Genomic DNA, 27455 nt, shown 5'->3' with positions numbered 1-27455 from the left:
ATTTCCTTACATGGCAGTAGGAGCTCAGTTTTATTAGAAGATTATCTGTCTCACATTATGCTATTACAACACATGATAGTTCTAACTAACAAATAATAAAAAAATATATATTTTATAAAAATTTACTTAGTGCAAATTTAATAATTTGTAAGTTGCTTTTTGTTGGTTATGGTCAGTTTTTTCTTTTAAGAGTGCTTGTGATTGTAGGGCGTTGTCCATAGTGAGGCAGACTCACAGTTGTCTGCTGTATAAACATCAATTGATTTTTAAGGGCTTTTTATTATCACTTTTATCGCAGCCATTACGAAATATTTTGATTAGCTTTTAAGCTCATATCAAAAATTCCTACTGCATGTTTGTTTGTCTTTTAAGCAAAAGCCTGATAGTGATGTTATTGTGTAACATGTAGCTTTTCAACAGGGTCACGGACCGAGCTTGACCCATTAACACTAATGGTAGTTAAAGGTTTTTCCTTGATGCTTGCTGCACTGTGTGCGGAGCATCCAAGATGAAGGGCTGGAAAAGCACAAAAGTCTGGAAAGCTCATGCCCCACTTCTGATTAGCAGGCTGTTGACTTGCATTAGGGCTGGGGGGTGAGGAGCAGCGAGAGGTCAGGGCAGACATATTTAATGCTTGTGAAGTAATGGGGCTGAATCAGCAGATAGCTCCACGGGGAGCCATTAGTCCAGACATGTGTCATTAACCCTTTCCCTGGACTAAGCTTCAGTTCTGCCCAACCCCAAATCCCCAAACCCCCCATTAAGACCAGAGTTCTGTTTTAGTTGGTTTTAAGAAAATAAGCGTGGGCAACACAATACATTTGACACGCATGCAAACTTTTGATTATATTTTCTAAAAGTTTGCATCGTAATTCTCAATCTATGTCTAACTCTTTCACGTCTTTCAGACTCCAAAACATCTGAGAAGTGTTTTAACAAACCTTTCCCAGATACATTAAGGTTGAAATTTTGAATCATGCCTCGCTGATTAAGACAATGTAATAAATGAATCTTAAGTCACCTCAGTTTTCTTTGCATATCTAGCCTTTTAGATTGCACTGTATAAGAGTTTGACACTAAACAGTAGGGCTGCTGTGATTGAGAGCCAAAACTGAGAAAAGTAACAGGGGCAATAACCTGTCCTTGCCTCTGGGCTAATTTTTTGTTAACATAACCTCTTTGCAAGCGTCCCCCGTATTGGTTTCGGCTGCAGGGCAACAATAGAGTGAAGGGGCAGGCTCACAACACCTGCCAGTCTTAATGGTAAACATATGTGGAGAAACACAGAGCAAGTGAGGAGGAGGAAGGGAGGACTGGGACCGGGGGTTGGGGGGGGGCAGCAAGGGCACTTCTTCAGCAGCCTGAGCGTTAATGGATTGGCTTTGGTTTTCAGTGTGTGCAAACGTCCCCTTTGTTTGAGGAGCTGACAGTACGTCTGTATATGCCTGGGATTGTTTGCATGGCGTGAGCCAGGCTACGTATGTTGATACCTAGACCCCAGAGCGGTTCAGAAAGAAATCCAAACTAAAAAAGGTGAAAGTTGGTGGGTAAAGGCGACTTTTTAACTCATTTACCACAATGTTATAACTTTCAGCAAAGTTAGCTGTTCTGTGCCCAGAGTTTCTTCTCCTCTAGAATATAGGATGCAGGGCTGTACATTCAAGCTCCAGAAATCTGTGCGTGTTAATGCTTTCGTTATCTTGGTTAATCATCTCGAGTCTTGCACCACCGTTTAGACTGCTATGTTGTGTATATTTAGTTGGTCTGTATAACCTCATTGTGAGTTTGAGGGGGCTCACCCGCTTTCCCCCCAGACCTCTGCTAGGAACTATACGTCATGTCTGCCACCTTCTCCCTGACCACAAAGCTGCCCATTATGGATAGACAGAAGTCAGTGACCAAAGTGGATTTAAGTTTGATGAAGCCCAAGTCTTATTTGCTGTTTCTCTCTCCTAAATCTTACATTTTGGCCTTCATGAGTCTTTATGGCTGTTTGTGTTCCTTCTTTCTATATTATCTTTCTGCACTAATAATAAATCTTTTTCCAGTCTTGTCTGGTAGAATTCCCAAATATCCTGTGGAGTTTTGTCCCTTTAGGCTGCAATAAAACCAGTTGCCAAATGTTTTGCCAATGGCTGATTCATCTCCTCTTCCCGTTTTGCCTCTTTTCAGTTGCTGCCATCAATACCACTTTAGTAATAGACAATTCCTACCTGCTACATTCTCTATTAATAGACTTAAATAGTTATTCATTAATTAAACACCACTTTGAGGGTTTTGGTACCAACAGCAAAAATAAAGAAATAAAAGAAAGCAACTTTTCTATTGTATTTAGACATGACAATTTCAAATTGGCCAATGTGTGTTTGAACAATGATGTGAACTACAAATATTATTTACTGGTGACAATAAAAGGATAAAAAAAATAGCAACTATATTATTGAATGAATCAGACTCTGAGTGTTATTCAGACTCCAGATGCCATGTCCACTGGTCCACTGTAGAATTTATGGGGGGAATTTGCTCATGTAATGATGTAAAGAAAAAAAAAAAAGTCCAATCAAGGAAAGCAGTCTGCTGTCAATCAAATAGTACACAGCTTGGCGGAGTTTGCACTACCAATCAAGTGGTTATTAAAAATCGGGAGCAACTGCGCAGGAAACAAAACTGGCTGGAGCGGACTGGTAAAAGCCACGCCTGTAGAGAAGCGGCTCAGGTCTGAAGGGAATATGGTAATCCAACGCTATTGCTCTTTCTGTGTCAATGTAGTCACTACCCATTGTCCTTTAAAAAATTACCATTACTTATCAATAGTAATCACACACACACAAAAAAATTGTCTAGATTTCTCCGTTATAAAAATTAAACACAGGCACAGTGTGTCTCTTAATAAATTTGACGCTTTAACGGCCTGTTTCTCAACTCAAGGCATTGCCTTTGCACCCTGACTGAAAACTATATTCCTCGAAAGTGAAAGTGACAGCCTGGTGAGTTGAGGAGAGAATGAAAGGTTAACTCTACAGACCTGACATAGAGAGACTTTTTTAAGCTACTTGTCAAAATTAGGAAGACTTGAGAGCATGCCATTCAAGTCAGACAGATTTATATTAATTTTTATAAGTCAGAAAATCGCTACAATAAAATAACTGCTCGCCTAAATTTGCAGATTTCTACAGTCATAACAATACTTCATGAGTCTTTATGGCTGTTTGTGTTCCTTCTTTCTATATTATCTTTCTGCACTAATAATAAGTGCAGAAAGATAATACTGGAAATATTATTGACTTAGACTTGAGGAGGACTTAGTATATCCTGTAAATCCACACAGTAGCTGCAATTCCATTAACTATAAAACTGTGCAAATTGAAAGCACAAAAATAAATTTGCTTAATGAAACTTGGTAATTTTGAAAAAAATCTTGTTTTTGCGCAAGGATGAGGTGGTATTTCAGCCATGTCAAAATATATTTCTTTTTCAAAACTGCAATGAAAACATTTTTTTCACATCACACAAGTCATGTGATCAACAGCCAGAAGTTACTGCTGGCGAAAACATCGAAGAAGTCGACAGACAGTAGTGGGAGGATGACAGTTTTTGTTTTTTTCTGAGCAATGTGCAGCTGGTTCCACAGGACAAAGCTCCCACAGCATCGCACAGTTCATAAAAGTTATGTCATTTGAATGTGTTGAATCCATAACTCTTCTGTAAAATCGCCGACTACAGTCGCCCCAAACCGTTGCATATGTATCCTTTCTAAAGGGTTTGTCCCTCCAACGCTTGAATAAGACGCTGACCTCTCCTCTGATGGCTGATAGAGCGCTGGCGCCATTGCTAAATTATGAACATATCTCATGTAGCTATTTACATCCTTCACTCCCGTAGTAAGACTTATCGCATGAACAAGCTGATTCACATGTGATTTTAATGTTATTTCTTATTCAATATAAACACTGCAACTGTGAAATTGTTTTTTTCCCCAAAGCTCATTTTCACAGACGTGAAGTGAAAATCAGTTATTTTTTTTATAAAAAACATTCATCAGTAGTACCAATAACTTTGGAAGATACTTGATTCAAATGCAAACTTTCACTTAATTTCTCTTCGTGGTACGTATTTTAGTGGATATATTCATTCTTATGTTTTCTCTCTCACATGATACCAACGTTTTATACACACACACACACATACACACACAAATCAACAGAAACTTAGACACATGTCGTCTCCCGCTGGCTCCAGAAAGTGTCAAATGGCTCAATGTGTTAAAAGCATTAGGTAAGCATGGCTCCAGCAGCGCTCCACAGCCTGATATCGTATGTCTTGCTTCATTACAGTCTGGTGTATACATTCGGCTGCATCTCTGACCCTCCATCTATCCATCCCTCTCACTTCACTCCCTCTACTCTCTCCCTGGGGTACTTTAAAAGATCGCGGGCCATCTCAAGATGTTAGCAGAAGAATGACTGAGCCCTCCTGTTCCTGTAAACACTAGCCAAGGCTGCCCAGCGGTACAGGTTGTGCAAGCACACCTCAGAAGCACAAAAAACGCTTTCAATATGGATAATATATCAATAAAAAAATTATAAATTTTTTGTAGATGGGAGAAAAGTTTAAAGTCAAAGTAAAAAAGAAAGGAAGGAAAAGTAAAAAAAAATAGTAAAAGTTCTGAGCTATCCCTCGTCCACATGGGAAAGGTCTTTTTTTTTCTTCCCCCTGCAGCTATTTTCGGTTATGACATGACATTAACTGCTGCAAGAGAGCGGACCAAATCCAGCTGAGTGGCATGTGTATGAGGCACACACGAGGACCTGGAGATGGAACGAGATCAAAGCATTTGACCTGGAACCTGCAGCCTGCCGACTGCCCCTCCACCCCCGACAGAGGCAGCGGAGAGGAAATAACGATACACCTCACATCCCGCAGCTGCATGTGTACGAGGCAGCGAACACACTGAGGCCTTTACTCCAAGGTTCACCGCAGCTCTTGGCCAGCTGCACCACACTTGTCTCTCCCTCGCAAGGAAACCGGCAGGGCAAGGTTAACATTAGCACTTTTCTCCCTTCATAAGCAGTTTACGGTGTGAATGCACGCATTTGTGTTGAAGATATCGGCTGAGAAATTCCAAACCCGACTCAGATCAGCCACTTTCAGCCATGGTAAGTGGATAAAAATCCACTGTACTTTGTGCACTGATCTTTAAAACAAATAACACTTGTGGGAAATAAACTTATTCCTTATGGAGCCAATGTCGGCTAGTGACTGGTCGTAAGGAAGGATTATGCTTCGGGAAAAAAAAAATTGACAAAAACTTTTAAATGTTGGTCCAGTGTACTCAATCAACACGTTACACACGTCTCAAAGACTTAGGGTGCAAAGTACTGCGTATTACCATGTCAAAACAAAAGCAGCAGTGTGCAAAAAATGCTCTTGTGGTTATAAAATTAAGATATCTGTATGAAAAGACAACAAACTAAATGATCACATGTTATTTCTGGTATTAAGTGGAGAAAATGCAGATTTCATCTAGAAACTGCTTTTCTTAGGTCAAATTTATCTCTCTGAACTTTTGGAGCTAAAAACAATAAAAGGCTATCACAGCATTTGTTTTGTTTTTTTGTTTTTTTAATTTTACATATTTGGACAAATAAATCTTTAATTTTGAAATATATTTTTCAAAATAATGTAAAAATCAAAAGTAAGAGAAGACCTTTTAAATCATCTTATTTCACTGTACAGAAAACGATCTACAATTTGAGAACATTCAGAACAACTGCCAGTTGTGGCTCGACAAGCAAGTTTGAAAGCAGATGCTGAAAGAAGTCTCCAGAAATCCTGAACTGTCCTCAGACGACCTACATCAGACTCTTGCATGATTGTACAGTCAGAAAGAAACTGCTCTGGTTCAGCCTTTGTAGGATGTGTTCTAAGGAGGAAACCTCTTTCTGACAAAAAGAAGCTTGACGCTCAGACTAAAGTTTGCCATAGAAAACAAAAGTTCATAACTTCTGGAATAATGTTTGAGTCTAAGCTTGAATTGTTTGGAATCCAGAACAGAGGATATTTTTGGCATCAACAAATTAAAGCATTTCTTTTTAATTGCAGTTAAGTATTGTCATGGATATTAGAGATGGGCATTCAAAGCTAAAAGTTCATGTATAATTTATTTTAATTCTCTGGATTTTATTTCTTAAAAGATCCAGTTTCTTTTGATTGTGTTACCAGTCCCCTTTCGGACCTGTTGATATTTGTGAAATTTGGGAGAATATGTCCCCTGATCAAACCATAATACCCACGAGCAACCTCCTACATATAGGTATTATTTATTTTAAGATCTTACTGTTGAATTTCTGCAAATAAGAATATTATTAAAATATTTAATATCAGGACACTGGGTGACTAAGTTAGTAGAGCAGGCACCATTTATTTTTGTTGCCATCAATATAACATTGATGGTAATGGAATGTGAAGCAAAGGCTATTGAAGATTTTATGGGAGTTTCTCAGGGTGTGGACTGCATCTGGAGTCAGTGCTTCAACAGCCCCCACACATAGATTTATCAAGAGTATGGGCTATAAACTGTTGCATCCCTCAAGTTGAAACGGAAATAAGCTTATTACACCTGAGGTAAGAAGAAAAGAGGGTGTCACCGTTTGCGTTTTGTTTGGAAACGAAGGTTCCAGAGCAAGAGCGGTGAGGCACAGGATCCAAGTTGCTTGAAGTCCAGTGGGAAGATTTAACAGCCAGTGATAAAAAGGAAGTCTAAAATCAGAGCAGCTATGTTTTAACAGTGTAGTTGCTTAGAATCGTTTCATATCAAGCTGCTTTATTTCTCACATGAAAAAAAAAAAAAAACAGGTATCAAATGACTAAGGCAACAAAAGTGCAAAAACATCTAAAGGGGCAAAGTAACCAGCACCTCCATTGAACCTGTTAGCTTATTTTTCTCTGCTCTGTTCCACTCCCTCCAGTGGTCCTACGCGCTGGAGAAACCCAATACAGGCAGCGTGTTCAACCTGGCCTGGTCTGCGGACGGCACCCAGCTGGCCGGGGCCTGCGGAAATGGACATGTCATCTTTGCCCACCTGGTGGAGCAGCACTGGGAGTGGAAGAACTTCAGCATAACTCTTACCAAAAGAAGGACCATGCAGGTAGAAAGAGTCATCTTTTTTCTAAAACGCTTTCTGGCATACTTGATTTACAAAATGCGCTTCTGCATGTTGTAAAGATATACCCCAACCCTGCAGTGACAATGGTCAGTCTGTGTGGCTCACCACCTTGCTTCCTACAGTTTAAACTTGCACTTAACCACAATGTGGCATTTACACGCAGTTAACACGCCCAAGTGTACATATACACCCACTTTTATACTTTGAGGCATCCACACCTACAGAAACAAGGAAACAGACAGACACTCTTCTGCCTCTACCAAGTGCAGTTTGTGAAAACCAAACAGAGTTGGGTCATCAGCTATTTATTTTCAGCTTTGTTGGCACTTTTCTACCCCACCATCCACACACACACACATGCACCCCCCCCCACCCCCCACCCCCCCACACACACACACACACACACACTCTTATCCTCTCAGTTCGTTTTAATAGTGCACATCTGCCAGTGGTTTGTGAATCAGCCAGCTAAATTTACCACCTTGTGGTCAAATGGTATTTATTCCTGGTTGTGTTGCATGTAAAATTGGATAGCTGCAGGGAGCAGAGGAGGAAGATTTATAAACCTGTAAAAATAGCCCCACCTTTCACCTGGTGCTGGAAAAGGGTCTTTCATTCATTCACTCAGAACTGGAAAGAAATATTTATCGATGCAGGTGGGAAAAAAAAAAAAAAGGGTAAAGTTTTCATCCTCTGACCTTGAATGCTTCTGTGCAGTTTTCTGTTAGGCTTACATGGTTTAATGTTAAATTGGTAAATATTTTCCTTGTGATAAAACGTTTATTCTTGGCATTTATTTGTCGTAAGTGAAAGTGATTTCCTCTTTTGCCTTTTCTTTCTGTTCTCTTCAGGTGAGGAATGTACAGAACGATGCGGTCGATATGTTGGAGTTCAGAGATCGTGTTATCAAAGCCTCTCTGGCATTTGACCACCTGGTGGTTGCCACTTCCCTCCAGTGCTACATCTACAAGTCAGTGGATTCCTTCTGCTTTGTTTTTGTCATGTGCCATTCGTACTGTCAGATCCTGTAGAATCATCTTTTTGACAGTTTGACTGTCTTTGACACGCAAGGAAAATGAGAATCTCTGAAATAATTGTATTAAAGAAGAAAGAAAAGCTAGCGCAATCTTGTTCAGAATTAAAATACAATAAAACTATTATGTCTTTTTAATATTTCATAGATTGGGGTCTGTAATACAGCTTGAAATGATCATTTTATTTATTACTATGTTTCATATGTAGCTGTTTTATGGGCCCTTCAGAATCTTCAGAATCCCAAGCAGTCTGAACTAAAACATGTAAATATTAGAAACCGCTTCCTAAAAAAAAAGAAGAAAACAAAATCTTTTATATGACATTTGGGAATGCTAATTAATTATTATTATTATTTTATTTATTTTTTTAGCTTTCCTTTCATAAATACCGGATTTTCTTTTTATTATCATTTGTTTTCGCACTTATTTTTATTTACTTATTTATTACATAATTTATTATTGTTTTAAATTGTATTTTATTAATTATACAATATTACCTTATAATATTATACTGTGTAGATTTTAATGTGTTAATTTCAATTAATAAGTGAGTTTGTACTAGATGCAAGTTCTACTTTCTTTGTTCAAGTTCTATAATTTGACCTGCTTACTGAATTTTGCTTTTGCACTGAGGGTGTTGTGGTATTGTTTTGTTGTGTTTGCTTAATTATTAGTTATTCATTTTTGTTCTTTTATTATTGACTTTATCTTTATTTTTATTCATGCTTTTACTTTTCATTCTTTAGGGTCAGAAAATAATAGTGTTTCTTCCATAACCATCCGCCTGAATTACATTTGACAGATTTAAATGGCTTTTGGTGCAGATTAATCTCTTTGGACATTTGTTCTTAAGCGTCTTGTTTAGTTTTTGGCAGGTAGAGGGGAGATCAGTTTTTAATCCTGTCATAAACTTTACGTTGCAAAATGCTGAGTGAAATGAAATTCAGATATTGTCTGGTTGATTAATTGTTACTTCATGTTTTATTAATAAGAACAGAAAACACTGGATTAGCTCTACTTACTCAAATGTCTACTCAAGATGTTCTTTTGTAATGATCATTTAATGCATATAATTTTACTCTCCCGGTATATTTGAAGAACCTTTCTTTTTCACATTGTTATTTTCCCAGAATTGCACTTTATGTCATCGAATGACATGTATTTCTTACTTTTCTCACTTTGGATTGTCATGATTATTTTTTTTTTTTTGTTATAGCTCCAGGAACTGGAATACTCCACTCATCTTTGATCTGAAGGAGGGAACGGTCAGCCTTATCCTGCAGGCAGAAAAGTGAGCCTTTCAACTCCATAAGCTGTTCAAAAAGAGACGGAACAATCCGCTGGCTCGCCTGTCTGCTTCCCTAATGCTTCATTACTCTCCATTGGCCGCTCATCAGCCAGCAGCTACACACACACACACACACATTTACACACACACGTGGAGAGGGGGTCTTCTAACTGTGCCCATACAATAAGACTGAGAGTGAAACCACTGGGGGAAATTAGATTAATATGGAGTAGCTCTTATGCAATCCCCAGTGCTATCTCCGACTCTTAGCATGGAGCTAAATAGATTACTGACAATTTTGTAATCACAGTTGTATTCGACGCATCAGGTTGAGTAAGTTAGCACTGTTACTATGCAGTACATTTTTAAATTATCTGAATGTGCCAGTTAATTATCTTTTACTGCTCCACCATCTTATCAACCTATCTATTTCATCCTTCCCTGTGATATAACAAGACAATGTTACACACTGCGTCTCTTATCTCCCGCACTTCCTTTCCCAGACATTTTCTGCTCGTGGACGGATCTGGACTGTATACCTTCTCTTATGAGGGTCGGTTAATATCGTCGCCGAAGTTTCTGGGTTTGAGAGCTGACGTTCTAAATGCCCAGGCTGTCTCGCTTAGCAATGATACAATCGCTATCCGAGACAAGAGCGATGAAAAAGGTTCGGGGACATCTTCCAAAACAGCCTTTTTGAAAGCCAATGCACTTAGTTTGACATTTTCCTCTCTCTTTTTTTTTTCATCATCAGTCATCCTTGTCTTTGATGCCATGACTGGAAAACCCCTCAGTGATGGGAAGCCATTGACTCACAAGGTGGGCTATTTTTTCCTGTCTTTTTAATCAGAGAACATTTACCAAACCAACTGTTTTCTTGCTTTTTAAAAAAAAATTTATATCATATTTAAAGTATTTAAGGCAGCTGACTGAAAGAATCAGAAAAAGCAAAACAGAAAACATTTTACAGGGGAAAAAACTTTTTCACCACATTGTGTTACATTTGTCTGACTTGGACTCAGAAACTTTGACTTCCCAGAGCAGCTCAGATGCCCCGTAAAAGCGCATATGTGCATCAAATTTATAAATTTGATAGCGTAAGCCTATCTGCACAGTACAGTTTTTCTTCGATTGTTAATATTTACAGGATTTTTATTTAGCCGTCATCCAGGACAAATCAAAGCTTATGAGATCTTGGAAAATTAACCTCTTTATTTTCAGAATTTTACTTCAAAGAAGGTGTTGAAAAGTAGAATAAATTACCAAATAAATTATCATCCTATGATCCCTTCACACTTCACACCTCCATTGCTACGTATTAGGGTTTGCAAGTTAGATCTTTTCTTCATCCTGTGTGATCATGTTCACCTTGGCTTTGATACAACTCCGTCCTAACTTCTGCACACCCTGCCTTACAGCTTTTACACAAATCTGGCTCATTTGTTGTGCTTAATGTAGACCCCTCCAACAGACGTCACTAGTCCAGCTGTGTCTTTACAAACTTAAAACCTCTTTAACCTGCTGTTGAAGTTTCAGTAGGGCATTATTAATGATCTGATACAATTATAAAGTAATCAGTATGTACTCGGTGAGTTCTTACCTGAAGCTGAAAAATGCACATTGACCCCATTTTACTGTCTTTATTCTGAAATTGTGAGTTGTTATAGCTTCATACTGTGGTTTAATACCACATAAATATTTCATATTATTCAAAGAAACCATCTTCACCGATAGGTGAATAAGCACAAATGTCTGTATAGAGCAGTTACTAATATCTGAGTCAAACTAAACTGCTAAGCTTGATAAACAATTAGCAGAAGCTAATACTATACATTTTAAGAAACGACAGAAACTAATGCTAAACGGATAAGAAATAGCAGCAGCTAATACTAACCAGAGAAATAAATTAGCAGAAACTAACGCTAACCATGAAGATGATTGTCTCCTTCTGTGTCATTTTCATTTTCTTCCAGTTGATGAATGGTGTGAGACTCATGAACAGCAAACTCCTTACTTGTGCTACACATGTATTTCTTTAAAGTTTTATGAGTAGGATGATTTGTAGAAAACATATGATGTGACGGAGTTCATCCAAGACATGAAAATGCATAACGTTTTAATGCATAATCATTCGTTTGTTAAGAGTCTGTGCAAAAACGGAGGCCATCTTGAAAAATGGCCGTCATCCTGAAATTCAAGTGTCTAATGGGAAATATGAAAACCACAACCTGAGGGGCGAACATTCAATTTCTTACGCTCGTATCCTCACTTGAAAGGTTTTCATAGTAATATGCTGCACTATAAGAGAATGTGGCTTGTGAAATTCAGTGTTCAGTTGCAATTTACAATTTCTTTTAGTGGAGGAGCCCACAAAAAAAAATTGTGAAGGAAAATCCCAACATCCTTTTTATGTGACTTTATATGCAATGTTCCATTTTTTTCCATATTACGCATATGAATTTGGGAGGTAGTGTACGGTATTTGTACCTGTCAGAATTGTGGGCACACTTCATTACTCTTTCAGAGGCAATGGGCTTGGTGTGCCCAAACCTTTGGCTGGTTTATTTATATGAAAGGTTTATTACAGAAATGAATTTTTGTATCAAAACATAAATGAACCCCTATTTGGGAGATAAGTCAAAGACACTTCCAAGGATTTTAAAGCCAAAATCCTAAAACAAGAATTAAGAGGGAAAATTAAATCAATTTTGCTACTGGATCTCTGCAGCATTTAGGCTGGGAGGTTAAAACCAGCTTTCCTTTGTTTTGTATATACAAGTGGTCACACTTGGGAGTCTTTTACCTCTCATATGCATTTTTTCTTTTGTGTCCGTTTCTGTGCAGCTGGAGGTGCTGGAGATAGCTTTAGACCAATGTGGCCCATCCACAGAAAGGAAAATTGCTCTGATTGACAAGAACCGTGACCTGTACTTGACCTCAGTGCATCATTTAGGGAAGGAGCCCAAAATCTGCAAAATCGGTGAGAAAAGCGACCAAGAACTCCTCCCTCTCTCTTTCTCTGTAAACAACCGCTGAAGACTGAAGTGTTTACTTGCAACTGTCTTGCAGGCAGCATGGTTCACAGCATGGCATGGAACGATTCCGCTAACATCTTATGTGGAATCCAAGATATTCAGTTTACGGTGTGGTACTATCCAGGCGTCGTCTTCACTGACAAGGATCTGCTTCCAAGAACAATTTACACAAAGGATGGCAGGTACTCTTTCACAGATTATATTGCAGACACCATATGGAACAAATGTCCAAACTCAGTCACCTTACAGTTCTCAACTGGGAAGTTTTTAAGAGTTGGAAAGTAAGGCTGAATCGATTAATGGGATTAACCACGATTAATCAATTATTTTTAATAATTGTCAACTAATGTAAACGATTAATTGTTAAATGGAGTGTACAGACTCAAAAACAGGTCATTTCTTTTTGAGTCTGTACAAAAACAAATTACACATATTCAGAGCAACATATTCAGAGCAATAGCTAAATTTGTACAAAAAATATGTACATTTTGCACTTCACATAAAAAGACCTTTGTCTATATGTATACTTTAGCCAGAACTACTCAAGTGGTGTGGTTTTAGCTTCACTCAGTACAGATTCACCAAAGGAATACTTTGGTATTGCATTTCAAGTAATAAAATGTTTATTTTGTTATTAAAAAATGAATTGAATTGCTTGTTTATTTGCATATTTTAACTGATTTCAAAAGTTACATGAAAAGGCTTAAGTGGCTAAATGAATACTTTGTCTAATAAATCAGATTAACCAATTAATTGTCGGTATAATCTATGGATTAATCAATTTCTAAAATAATTGTTAGCTGCAGCTATTGTAAAGTAATTCACAATATGTAAAATTCATCTCATTTCTAGCATATTTCATGGGATACAGCACACATGACCTTATTACCTTTTGTTTTTTATGAGCAGCAGTTGCTGTGTGCAAATCTTCCTGCTGAAAAGTCCTCAGCTTCAGGCAGCGCAGAAGGGGCTCAGACAGTTTGCCAGCAAGCAGGCAGTCTGAACGATGTCTCTTAAACTACTTTTGCACATTTTCTGCACTACTCTTGAGGGACGAATAGATGTCAGTTGAGAGGCAGGTGGAAGCCATCTTCTCTCCAAAGCAAACGTCTGACTCAGCAATGATAACTGATTTGACCTAGGCGGCTTCTCAGGCGCCTACGCCAACATCATGCTGCTCGATCATCTCTGCGGTCTGCACCGAAACCGCAGAGTGAGCAGAAAATATGTAATGTTTTTCAAGCACTCTGGAAGAAAAGTGTGATGAGTTTTATATAGAATATACAGTGCAGTCATACTCTTTAGACATCTTTATTTTATTGAGTTATTATGTGTCAAACCAAAATAAAATCGGTTAGAATGAATGGTTTACCAAATTTCTTCCAAATAGAAAAATGAAAAGTGTGGCGTGCATGAGTTTTGCCTTGAATTAGCGTACATAAAATTTTTTTATTATTATTTTTTTCATGTCAGAATTTAATTGATTTTTTCCTCCCTATTAAAAACAAATAATAAAGAAATTGCAATGACAAAAAATATCTTCAAAAAGTGGCTTTTATTTCAACCATCCCTTCTGTGAGTTGAATGACAGAGTATTAGGATCAGGCTACAATCATTTTTGTTTAATTATGAGAATATTGTCATAGTATTAGAATAATAAGGATGCAATTTTCCCAGAACATCTTGAAATAAATAAATACATTTTAAAAAATACCATTTTAACAAGAAAAACTCTCATAGTTTTGAGATCTAACACAAACAGCCCAATTCGAGTGGCTCTTTTTTCAAAATATTCTCAGTTGTTTTGATGCAGTAAAATATGATGCATCACCTTTTCTTTATCTGTTCTTTCTTTATCTGTTCTTGTTGTTTTTTTGTTTCGGAGTTTGCGTAAATTTAGAACTTCATTCATCTAATATTTATTCTGCTTATATTGACACCTTATTCTTGCATTGATTAACATCAATCATGAATATGCTCTGATCCAAACCATTCCCATTTTGCCTGTATGTTTAAGGTAATTTTTCTGCTGAAAGATGAACCTCTGCCCCTGTCTGAAGTTTTTAATCAAACTCTAACAAGATTTCTTCTGGGATTACTCTGAATTTAACCCTGTTTATGGTCATAGTCTGTGTAACAATGACCATAAATGGGGTTGAAATGCAAAAATGTTAACAGTAATATTGAAATGCAAGAGAACATCCAACAGGAGGTGTTACAATAACTCTGGCCAACATTTATTTAAAGATGATGGTCTATCCCTGCTTCACATTTTGCACCAATAACACATCGGTTACAAAATGAGATCGACCTTGATCGAAAAGTCTTTATTTAAGCGAAATGAAAAATTACTGTCAGCATTTTTATGGAATCAGAATCGATAGTCCCCTGTATGTTGCTGAACCCTTTATATTTTCCACATGAGCACCTTTTGCCATTTACACTCTCAGTATTTAACAAGCATAGACTACCTGACTTACACATAAAAAAATTTGAAGATATGATGTTTGTTCATTCTGATTTTACCTTCTATGTGTGCGTTTATGTCTGTGTGAAGCGAGTTTAACCACGCACCTCACATCCTGAGCTACGTTGGCACCAAGGTGACGCTGCGCCAAGGAGACGGCTCATTGGTGTACAGCAGCGTCCCGCTTTATTCAACTCTCCTGCATGAGTACAGCGCCTCCGCACGCTGGGAGGATGCACTCCGTCTCTGCCGTTTCGCCAAAGTAAGACATTAACTGTTTATTGAATTAAGAGACGTTTTTCTGAGAGCTTTGGGATTTCTCGTCTTAGGAGGGAGAATAAAATAGCCACTTCTTGGCTATTTTTTTACAAATAGAAATCTGGGAGCATAAAGTGTGACGTATATAGGATTTACCTGCTATTTACTTTGAAACCCATAAATAAAATTTTGTGTAACCAATTATTAATGTGAGCTAAAACTGAAAACCTTCTGAGATGTAGCATTTCATCTTAGCTTAGGTGTAGAAAATGGTAACGAAAAGTACATTTCATATTCATTTGTTAAAATTGACCTGTCAAATTCCAGACATAAATACAGCTGAGAAACTGCGACAAGAGTTCAAAATTGATGGCCACCGATTTGCAAAGCCTAAAAGCGAGCCAAACTTTTAAAAGTTCAATTTATTCTTAAACAATTTGCTTCTTTTTCCTTCCGACTTCTCAATTATGCTCCATTGTGTTTTAAAATCTCAATAAATGGCATTAAAGTGTTTGAATGTAACTTGAGATCACATTCTAAAAAGCTAAAGGGTGTAAGCACTTTTTTTTTCCAAAGCCATGCACGTATAAGACGGCTTGACAAAGTCTGCGATGGAAGGTAGTGAACAGGTTTACGAGAGCAGAACAGCAGGGTTGAATTAGCCCGCAATTAGCCTGGTGACAGCATTTACCGGATCAAATCCCCCAAGACTTCACTCATAAATACATGCTTTGCTGTACGAATTTAAGACCCTCCGGGCGTATGCACTCGGGCACACAAAAGGGGGGGGATCTGAAACCGCGCTCTGCCGGGGAGATGATGCAGTAACCACATCCATAAAAAGGGACAAGCATAAGCGAGCGAAGGGTGTAGCAGAGGAGATGGAGAGAGACTCACCAGATTTAAGAGGTTTTCCGCTGACCCCTCCTCCTCCAGTTCTGGTAAGCGCTTGGTGGCAGCGTGGCTTTTCCCAGAATCCCAGTTGTTGTTGTTGTCAGTAAACAGCTGTCATATAGGAGCTAATGTATACAGACATGACATGTAGTCCATGCCATCATGGGGTTACTTCCCAAAAAAGATTTGACATTTTAGGGATGTAACCCCAGTTCCCCAAGATACTGCCTTCCTTGAAATTGTGCTTTCTCAAGAAGCTGTGTCACGTTTATGACATCACCCAGTGCCTGCCCGTGTTATTTGTTTACTGCTGTGGTTTCCAGAGGCCTTTGTCATAGTAACGGATACGGATTACAAGAGGAAATGCAGGGTGGCGGCTCTGAAGTGCAGTTTGCTCAACCGGCGTTTTAATTAATGCTGCACCACAAGATAAACTGGTGGAGTTTTTCTATACATTAGCAAGTGTCTGTGCCACATGAAGGATCTGTATCATTTTTCAAGTTTTTCTGCAACGCTCAATTTCATGACTTTATGAAGCATGGAATTCTGAAAATAAAAAAATATATACATAGTATTCATTAGATCTGACTGGATTCAATTCAAAAACACCAAAAGGTTGTGATGTTGCTTTCTTCTGTCAGGAAGAAAAAGGCAATTAAAAGAAATGTAAAAAAAAATTAAAGTTGAAATGAACTGTTTTGAAATTTTGACCTGTTTTTGACTACATTGATTATTATTTATTGTTAATTTACATTTGCTTTGCCTCTCCAGGAGTGATTAATAAAAGAATGAAGCAGCCAACTAGAGGCTTCAGCTTTAATTTGTTTAGGTAGTTCACAGCGACTTTTGAATTTTTAAACCTCTATTGTTTCTTTTTAATGTTGTGTAAATTTGCAGTGTTTTATACTGTTTCTTTATGCACAGAAACAGTCTTTTCATCAACTTACATCTTTTATTTTTCTCCAAGTACACAGTGAGCAGCTTCTCAAAAATCTCTATTCCTCCTTATAAATTTATGTCTGTAATGGGTCCTCTTTGTGCTTGAAAAAGAAATTTTACCTTTTTAACTTCCTCTTCAAATAAAAGTTCAATCATATTTTGCTCCATCAGGACATTAAAATTAACAGTGAGACCCATGCTGTCGTTAAAAGGTGGTCTGTTCTCTCTTCCACCTGTAGGACCAGACTTTGTGGGCGTGTCTTGCCGGCATGGCAATGGCAAACAAAGACCTGCACACAGCAGAAATGGCTTACGCTGCCATTGGGGAGGTAAGAACCTTAGCAAAAGAGAAATCTGACAATTTAAAATTGCATTCAGTTCATCAGCTGTTCAAATTGATAAAAAAAATAAATGTAAAACTTCACAAAAATCTGGTTTAGTTTTTTTGTTTTTACCTTTTTCTTGCTGCTGTGATACCTGACTTTCCCCACTGTGGGACAATAAAGGGTATTTTTATTCAACTCTAAACACATTTTGAAGAGATATGAGAGCTGTGGGAATATTCACTACTGATAATGTTTTTGACACTTTCTGTTTAGGGTGATTAGATCAGAACTTCTGAACATCCTCCTCGAGTTTAAATGTCATTTTCAGTAAACTAGACACTCGTTTTTTTCTTGTTCTTGCTTCTTCTCCAGAAATGATAATTTCTAAGTTCATACAATTAACTTAGAAATTATATTTGATTAGGCAGCATTAAATGCAAATGTCTGTATGGTTTTTCCTCTGAGGAGTGTACATTGAAAACTGAGACGGTTTTCACCTGAAATGACTATAACAGATAACGTAAGTCAAAGAGGTGAGGTGTTTGAGTGATTACATTACATCAGTTTTTTTTTTTTTAAGTTACCAAGAGTGCAGTACATCAACTTTATTAAAGAGCAGCCATCGAAGGAGTCATCGCTGGCCCACATGCTGATGTTCAGTGGTCATGTCCAGGAAGCTGAAGCAACCCTCCTTCAAGCTGGTCTTATCTATCAGGCTATACAAGTGAATATTGACCTTTTCAACTGGAACAGGTAGCTTGTCAGTTTGTTTATGCGTGTGTTAAAGAGCATTATCATCATTAGAGTTTTTTTTACCTCTTTACCTTTGCAGTTTCATTATCATTTATCACAAAAATTATTGGGAGAATTTATCTTACAGCAAACTCTGTTATTGTGACAGGCCTAGTAAGAGGTGTGAGTAATTGTGAGCTTGATTGTGTGTTTCTTTTTTCATTATTATTTTCAATTACACACTGATAACACACAGAACCCCTTTTCAGTCAAGAAACATGTCTTATTTCACATGTCCTATGGATAGCAATAATCTGTATTGAGGGCAGACCTCTTTAAATACTCTAAAATGTGATATTTGTCCTCAAATTTGTTATCTTTTTTTAAGGATGCTATATGAAAAACGACGCAAATGTGACCTGAAATTTGTTTTTAAAGTTAGTATTAAGCGTGTTTTCTGGTTCTTTGTATGGCTTTGGGTTCAGGGCTCTGGAGCTGGCGGTCAAACACAAAACCCATGTGGACACTGTGCTGGCTTATAGGGGGAAGTTCCTGCAGACGTTTGGCAGGAAGGAGACCAACAAGAGATTCCTGCAGTACTCCGAAGGGGTATGTTCTGTGGTGTTGAATAAACTGATTTAGTGCAGGTTATGAAATTGGAACAGAGTGTGCTCTACTAACTCTGTCCTTTTAAGTAAATAACTTTTTGTTTGCCTAACTTAGGCAAAATGGAGTTCCCTCAATTCACTAAATAGTTTAAATATAAACACCTACATGACCTGGTTTAGGAATTGAAGCTTCCATTGTTGTTTGTCACAATGTGTTGTTTTATGGTCGACAGAGAATAAAAGACAAAATGAAAGCACTTTGTTGCGCTTAAATGCCCATTGTTATGAATCTGATAGAAATAAATATTTAAATTCGAAATATAAAACTTGTAGGAACCCTGTTGGTAAAAGCTTTATTTAAGGTCTTGAAACTGTAACCTCCACACTGTTTCAGATTCACGTTGAAATCCCTGATGAACGCAAATGTATGTAGGTGCATCGGTTATGTAGCTTCCAGTCAATCTTGAAATGGAAAGAGTGCGTTTTGTATCACTTTCAGTTGAACGCCTGTTTCCTAAATGATCTGCTCTCTATTCTCATCAATTAATGTTGTCGGATTTGATCCAGCTTTCTTTCCTCTTCTTCAGGTTGAAGTGGACTGGGAAAAAATCCAGGCGAAGATTGAGATGGAGTTGTCTAAAGAGCGAGAGAAAGCCGCCAACACCTCTATGAGGGGCAGCGTGGCTTCGCGACATTTATAATAAGGACTCTTAGGTTTTTGGGTTTTTTTTTTTGCTACATCTGAGTGACAAAATCATCATATGAGTCCTTCATATGACGGCGCTGTTTGTTGCGACACGCCTTCCATATAACTTGTTGTAAATAGTACCAACATGTCACTTCCTGGCACTGTTCTTCAGCAGCTGTTTTGTTTCAAAGCTTTAAACTTCGGTTCTTATTCTGCTTTGTTTGTCGCTGTAAAAGTTTTTGTTCTTTTTGTAAATACCAGCAATTTTATATGAATATATATTTTTCTTTTAAGCCATTTCCTGTTAATGTTCAAATGGTGTGCTCTCTTGCCATTTGAAAAGTGACTGGAAAAAATACTTTTGTTTTTTATCATATTAGAGTCCCAGTGAAACAGTAAGTCATCAGTTATTGAAGAAAACCTCATTGATACTTTGATTAAATAAAAAAAAGTGAAAGCTTCTGCAGTATGTTATAGAGACTGTCATGAATGTTAGTAGATAAATTTAGAGATATCTTTTTATCTTGTTCAGTTTTCTTCTCTGAGTTTGCTTTGAGAAAAGGGTTGATTTTGTCAGAAATTTAAACGGTACATTCTACTGCAAGTATCAATGTTTTTAATTCAGAAATGTATATTTTACACCTATTTTTTCGTTCATTTAGATTCATCACTAAAGTTAAGTGTCCAGCAATTTGCCAAACACAACCGGCTGTAAATTAAAAGACGTCATGTGAATTTATACCATCCGTGCTCCTTCGTTAGGCTTACTTTGGGTCGATTGGAAAGAGTTGCCGCGGTTCGGACGGTCTGCTTTTATTTAGCTCATGTTTAAATTGGCAGCTGCAGTCACAGGCCTGTCCAGGTTCACGGAGGAAACCGGCTCAGTGATTGATGCGTCAGATTTTATCTTTGCTCATCTGTTCACTTTACCTGATGGGTTCAGACATGTCAAAGTGAATACTCTCATGTTCTAAAATGTGTTTTTGTACATCTATCTTTTTACAGCCAAAACTCTGTTTTCTTAAACACTACATGGAATGTGATTTAATAAAGCAAATACACTTATTTATGAAAAAGAAATATGTTTTCTGTTTGACAAGACTTGAGTTTTTTGCAGTCCAAAAAAAATTTCTTAAATACACCCATATTTTTTATTCACATTTACTTCTGGCTTAAATTTTTTACTTTGGATTCATTTTTTTTGTTTTTGTTTTTTCCACCAACTTTGTGACAAAACCACATTTCTCATAAAATTCTCGGACCAAATACAGTCTTTCCCATAAAACTTTTGAAAGAATTTTGCTCCCAAAGCTGTTTTATTGAATTTCAAATATTAGAACCAAATTATTGTTGTCATGTTATGGAAAAGCATATAAATAGAGGTTCTGACATAGTCTTGGAAACTCTGGGAAACCTTGAAATGGCTTTAATCATTACCAATCTGGATAACAATAGAAAAATAAATCTGGTTATTTTCCGGTTTTTCAAAGGACAGAAATCTAATAGTCGGTCAAATGATGGAAATACAAGATCTTGTGGAGTTTATGCTTTCTATTAAAATGAAGTGCATTTTATTTGTTTTGCCACATAACTATTTGATTTTAACATTTTGCTCATCTGTTTTTTGGGTTTTTGAAATACCGACTGAAGACATACTCCAAAAGGTTGCTTGGTTTTACTCTGTTTTAAAAGAAAATTTGCCAATGTGTTTTATAGAAGCTTCATTTAGTTTTGGAAACCATTCCTGATTTTCAAGACAAAGAGGTCTAGGATTCAAAATAATGGTTATACAAGCTGTTGTGAGTTAAGGTTTTGTTCTCAAAAATATTTGGAATTTCATAAAATTTTCCGCAAATATCTAGAAATTTTAGGTCGCAAAATCTGTCTTGATTCAAGCAGATGAATCAAGACAGACTTCAACTTACAGAAACACCACGTTATCATTTTTTATAGTGCCTTGCCGCTCAACAGAAATACTTTACTTTGAATTCCTATCATTCGTCCTCCACTGCTGTTATGTGAGCTGACTGCATGCCATACAACTCCTTTCAGAAATCCGAGACGTTTCCAGCTTTGGGCCTTATCTCTGCCTCTCAGGAACCTTCTTCCATCTGCTGATGTTTTAAAGCTATCGATCGAGCTGAAACAGCTACAGAGCAAGCTTTGACATTAAATATTAAACATACAAAGCTATTAAAGATATTTATATTAAGATTTATAACTAAAGACTTGAATATCTTAAGTAGTAACATTCAGAGAATGGCCAGACAACAAATCATTATTACTAATTTTTCCTAAACAATATTTGTTACAAAAAATATATATATTAAGCCGTTGTGGTAGATGTAGCAATACCAAGTGATTGCAACATCAGGAAAAAGGAGCACGAGAAACTGGAGAAATACCAGGACCTCAGGGAAGAACTGGAGAGGGCCTGGAAGGTGAAGACCACAGTGGTGCCTGTGGTCATCGGGGCCCTCGGGGCAGTAACCCCCAAACTGGAGCAGTGGCTACAACAGATCCCAGGAACAACATCAGACATCTCAGTCCAGAAATGTGCAGTCCTTGACACAGCCAAGATACTGCGCAGAACCCTCAAGCTCCCAGGCCTCTGGTAGAGGACCCGAGCTCAGAGGATAAGAACCACCCGCGGTGGGTGAGAAGGGAATTTATTGATCCAATCTGAACGATGAGCCTTGTCTTTATAAGAGTGAAGTGTATTTGATCATTTTTAAACTGGTGCTCACACATGACTCAGTCGAGATGCTGCTGGGATCTCATGTAAAATTTATGAGGAGAACAAGCTTCATTGATTTGACCTTTTCTGTTATTTTGTCCAGTAAGCAATGAAGTAATGGATTTTATCTATAGCTATCTCTCTCTCTCTCTATATATATATATATATAGAGAGAGAGAGATATATGTATAAAAAAAAACATGAATTGTGTACTGCATATGTTCCATAAGATAAATTTGTTTTTCTCTCGTTCTGTTTAAAAATATTATAGATTGTTGTGATTGGTGATGGCTGCCTTCGAGGAAAACCGAAAAACAACCAGCGTCGTTGTTGTTTTTTTTTCTGGGGAAAGATAAAGCATCTTTATCAGAACTTCCAAGAAACCGGAGCTAGCACACTTTGGTCCAGGCAGAGTTGAGTTGCTTTCACGTATCGCGCCTCCTGCATCCCTGCAGTCGGCTTTTGCTGCTCGGTTTTAATGCTTTTAAATGTCAGCATCCTCCGAGCCGGAGAAGGAAAGCCATCAGTGATCGCTATCAGTTCGGCCATCGCAGTGTTGGATTACAGAGGCGAACGGCAATCACTCCGGCCTCTTAAGTTTCCGCAGTCGGTCAGAGAACCTCAATGTTTGCTTTGTTATGCCTGCAGAAAGAGATGTCTGAAAATATCAATAAAATATGCCATACAAACATAAATGTACTTCTCAGAACGCATTTGAAAGATTCTCTTTTTGTAGTGGGACGATTATGCATCTTCATTGACGATGTTTGACTGTATTGTGGGTTTTCTTTTATACCACAGGGTCAAATCTAGACATACAGACTGGAATGAATGCATTTATTTGGATAAATGTCCTTTAGCCCGTTGCAAAGATGTTACACTTTTCTTTCTGAGTGTCAGGAATCCTCTGGTGTAAACCTGGCTGGTTATTGGGCAGTTCCAGTCAGAAATACCTAAATTAAAATTTTCTTCAAGGCTGGAATATTATGGCTTAAACGTAAAATCTCAGACCTTTTTTTTTTTTTTTACGTGTGCGCTAAATTTGATTTCCAATTTTTATAATTCCCCCCGCCCCCCTCACTTTCTTTTCTTACAAAGGAATTATAAATAACAAAATTATCTTTTAAAAAATGGCTTTTATTTCAATCATCCCTTCTATGAGTTGACCTGAAGTCAAAGACCAAATAATTAGAAGTGGTAAAACATGCTTGTCAAACGAGATGGCTGCCCTGGGCATGCTGACCTCATCTCTTGAACTATGTGGTTACATGTGATAAGAACCTGTTGGATGTGTTTGAGGGTCTATGTACAATTTTGAATTACAGAAAATGTATTCAGACCAGTGTACACTCAGTTTCAAAAGTCATTGGCATGTTTTGCATACATTCATTCACCCTGGACAACAAAAGCTTTTGAAAGCTGCAAAATATGATTCTCACGACAGCTTAACATTCATCGGTGCTGCATAATTTGAGACAAAATGAATTTTTAACATGCATTTCTCCCCATAATAGAAATGAAAACATTGTTTAGAATACATTCTTCTTTTGCTTAAAAAAAAAACAGAAAAGAAACACATGTCCTGGTTCCTCTTCTTCAAACATAAAGCGTTTCGAAGCGTCCATCATAGCACCTGAAAACCGACTAGCAAGTTGTGTTTCCATGTAGCTTTAAAATTCACTATACAGTGGAGTATTTTTTTTTTAAATAATCTTTTTCACAATTGAATGTTTCTGAAGCAATCAGTGTGTAAGCAATTCCACCATATATGTCTCCAAGCCAGAGTTTGACCCCGATGACCCCCAAAACCAAGACAGAGAGAGAAGCTGAAGCAAATGGTGAATATGACGATGATCATCTTCAGGACAAATCTGTTAAAATTTATGTAAACTAATTATATCTGATTCGTTTCCATGCAGTTTCACAACTCGCCAAGTTAGTTTTCAAAGTATATCTTGTGTCATCTCAAATATTGACCATATTTTCTATAATAGTTCCTCGATGCAGTCCGGACTCAAACTATTTTAGCTTACCCAAGCATCTTCTCTCTTTCTGACTGCTGAGCAAAGATATTCTCCAACTTCTTCCCAGTGGGAGAAATGATTTGGGTTGTCCTGATAGAACAGGCCTCATTATACGGTGCATGGCGAAAGTTTACACAACCTTGTGAACTTGCGATTATTTCGTGAAAATGAGGCCGTGATAACTTTTTTTCTTCCCAATATGTTTTCAGTGTTAAGGTGAAAATGTCATCCTGTGTACGTCAAACAAGTAATTCTGTTAGATGGGAAAATGTTAAGCAAAGAGGAAAGCTGTGTAAGACACACTCTATATCTATACTGACTGAAAATGATGCCCATATAAAATATCCTGCACTCAATACTTGTTTGAATTACTGGTCGCTTCCATGGCTGGTTTCAGGTCATCAGCAAATGTTGGTTCCTTTGTCTCTCATCTACCTCTTGACAACTCTCCATGCGTCCTCTATGGGGTTAAAGGTCAAAGGAGTTTGCTGGCCAATCAAGAACAGGAACACTGTGGTCATTGAAGCAGCTTCCGGTACCTGTGTCGTGTGTGCCGGCGCCAAGCCGTGCCGGGAAACTGAAATCAGCATCTCGTTAAAGCCGGTCAGCAGAAGGGAGCAAAAAGTCTGAAATGTCCTTGAGAATGGCTGCTCTGACTTTGGACATGGTGAAAGCGGGTCGACACCAAAAGACGACATGGTTCCCAAAATCACAACTGATTGTGAGAACCTAGAGTATCTATTATGATCTTTCGAACCTAAAACAAAATATAAATTTTTCCTTAACTCCAGTGTGATGTTTCCTCTGGTGAAGGACACAGTGGTAACATCTGTCCTGGATGTCTCCGTCTCCAGCTGCTGTCCACAACCTTTGACTCGCCACCCGGCTCCTAAGTGAGCGCTGCTTTACGACCTTTTGCGCCCGCTGCTTTTTCTTCCACTCAACTTTCTGCTAATGAAACAGGACAAAACAATCTGTGACCAGGCAACTTCATCAACAACAACCTTCTGAGTCTAACCCTCCTTGAGGAGACGAGTCTTTGTCAAAATTTTATTATAAGATCTGTTAAAACACCTTTTTTAATTTTCTCTCAACTTTAAGCTTTCAGTATTTTAGCTCATAACAACAAAGATTACTTGAAATATGCTGTATGTAACGAATCTGTCTGACGCACAATGGGACCTATTTGAAAGACTGAAATGAACTTTAACACGCTTTTTGAACTTATGAAAATGCTCCCGACATTAGATCTAATTACAACATTTCTTGCAACCCGTTTTCACATTTCCTGCCAACATGCACCTATCAGCATGAATTCATGCAACTCCAGGCTGCAAAATACTGCCGGATTTGAGCTTTTATACATCTATATATATTGTGGCGGCGGCTTATCTGTCAACAAACACACGAAACGCGGTTCAGATTACCCGTAAAACGCTTATCTATGGGCTACCATGTGAGAATGGATGGAATATTGCTTTCATGCTGATAACATATCATTTAACTGGAAGTATCCCAGATGCAGATGAATCCCTCACTTCAGTGCGTCCACATTCAACTTTGAGGAGAAAGTGTTTTTCCATTTTGGTTGGCCAAAAAAAAAAAAAAAGAAAAGCCCCCCTAAATATTCAGAATGTATAGAAATAAAAGGTCACATTTTCCAGAATGTTTTCATGGTGCAGAGGAAACTTAATGTGATTGTCCCGCAGCCAAATTGGTTGTCCCATCAACACAATGAGCGTCAGTTTAAGGCGCCTCCTGCACGCCCTGTAATCCCCTCTGCCTCGGCGGCATTTGCATACAAAAAGGCGAGCAGACACGTATTATCTTCCAGAACACGTTCACACTCTCAGCCTCCCTCTTTATTCTTTACAATCAGGATTATAATAATTGCACTTGAGTTTGTGTCTCCTTCCCCTCCCTCCAACATCTCACGATGATGATGATGACGATAATGTAATAAATTAGTGATACTATCAGGCAGTTCCTGCTCTCTGTTCACACCGAGTTCCGAGATGTCCTTGCGGGGCTCACCCCCAGAAGATCCCGCCCCTGCTCTCCGGACGCCGCCGCCGCCGGTTCCGCTCCGGACAACAGGTCATCGTCGGAGCGGTCCCGGTCCCGGTCGCGGTGCATCTCCTGCATGCTCTCCTCGTACGTGGGCAGGTACTTGACCTCGTCGTAGGCCGGCAGGTTCGGGGAGGCGAAGTCCCCCAGGGCGCCCTCCGGGTAGGGCTCCAGCAGGAGGTCCTGGGACGCCGACGTGGGTCCGTGGAAGAGGGAAGGCTCCTCGGCGTGCTCCTGGTTCTGGTGCCGGTGGCGGGGCCGCGGGCAGATGATCCTCTGGATGAAGTAGCCCATGGCGAAGAGCAGCAGCAGGATCAAGATGCCCGACAGCTTCCGCGTGAACCAGCCGACGTTGTCGAAGAAGACGTGGATGGGGAGCTTGCAGCAGCTCTCCGCGGAGCCGGAGCTGCCGTTCCCGGGGACGGGCAGCAGGCAGCACTGGTGGCCGTCCACGCACTTGACTCCCCCGCAGCTGTGCAGGGCTTGGCACGCCGAGATGAGGCACGCCGACAAAAGTCTCCTGGTTGTCCTGCCGCCGCCCAGAAGACGGGGCTTCATCTCTGCGCCGCGTCTTACCTTCGCTCGGTCCTCTCAGGTGTTAACAAGTCCCCACACATCCCCCTTTTTTCTTAATTTCTTTCTTTCTTTCTCTTTTTAAATCTTCCCAGTCGAAACCCAGATGATGAGTTAACACGGGCACTGCAGCGCGGAGTGGGACAGCAGCTGCAACACCCCCCCACGCAGCCGCCCCTGTTGCAGACAACCTGTCTGCTGTGGCGCACACGAAGCGAGTGGGGCAGCATCAGTGTCTGGAGGCAGCAGCAGTGATGGAAAGGATGAATGATCTTACATCATTATTACGTGAATACTTACTATTAGGCTCCCTGTGTGTCCTCACTCCAGTGAAGTTGATTCATAATATCCCTTCCCTCTAATTAGGTAAAAAAAAAAAGACCTAACAGGATCGGAATCCCGTTTTATTCATGTGAATAGCCAGCAACTCTATGACAACTAAACAAAAGTATCAGTAATATCGATACCAAGTCGGTATGAGTATCGCGGTGACGCTGACGTGACAGGAACGATACGTCACATTTGTTTTGTCGTTTCTCAACTGATTCACTCTCAAATATTTTCATTTACTTATTTATTTCTACACTTTCTTTATTTTAATTTTAGAAAACGATGCACA

The 27455-nt window shown here is 38.6% G+C and overlaps 2 protein-coding genes across 3 annotated transcripts in view; one reads left to right on the top strand and one right to left on the bottom strand.

Moving 5' to 3' along the window:
- Positions 1-20119, top strand: part of ift80 (intraflagellar transport 80 homolog (Chlamydomonas)) — a 47009-nt gene extending 26890 nt beyond the window's left edge. For both annotated transcript variants that reach the window (XM_055045564.1, XM_055045563.1), the window contains 12 exons: positions 6969-7148; positions 8018-8136; positions 9417-9491; positions 9992-10155; positions 10243-10307; positions 12333-12468; positions 12558-12705; positions 15081-15252; positions 17321-17410; positions 17988-18160; positions 18625-18748; positions 19335-20119. In XM_055045564.1, coding sequence (XP_054901539.1) covers positions 6969-7148; positions 8018-8136; positions 9417-9491; positions 9992-10155; positions 10243-10307; positions 12333-12468; positions 12558-12705; positions 15081-15252; positions 17321-17410; positions 17988-18160; positions 18625-18748; positions 19335-19448 — 1560 coding nt within the window. In that variant the 3' untranslated portion in view covers positions 19449-20119. The remainder of the gene's footprint in view (positions 1-6968; positions 7149-8017; positions 8137-9416; positions 9492-9991; positions 10156-10242; positions 10308-12332; positions 12469-12557; positions 12706-15080; positions 15253-17320; positions 17411-17987; positions 18161-18624; positions 18749-19334) is intronic.
- A 5900-nt stretch (positions 20120-26019) lies between these two features.
- On the bottom strand, positions 26020-27071 carry LOC129369905 (uncharacterized membrane protein C3orf80 homolog). Its single transcript, XM_055045572.1, has one exon. The coding sequence runs from the start codon at positions 26819-26821 to the stop codon at positions 26195-26197; it is 627 nt and encodes a 208-aa protein (XP_054901547.1). The 5' UTR covers positions 26822-27071; the 3' UTR covers positions 26020-26194.
- Between the last annotated feature and the right edge of the window lie 384 nt (positions 27072-27455).

This window comes from Poeciliopsis prolifica, unplaced genomic scaffold, assembly GCF_027474105.1.
Source record: "Poeciliopsis prolifica strain line A6 unplaced genomic scaffold, Auburn_PproV2 SCAFFOLD022, whole genome shotgun sequence".
In the NCBI taxonomy this organism is placed as follows: Eukaryota; Metazoa; Chordata; class Actinopteri; order Cyprinodontiformes; family Poeciliidae; genus Poeciliopsis; species Poeciliopsis prolifica.
The sequence above is the reverse complement of the archived record's forward strand: the minus strand, read 5'-3'. Positions and strand labels throughout refer to the sequence as shown.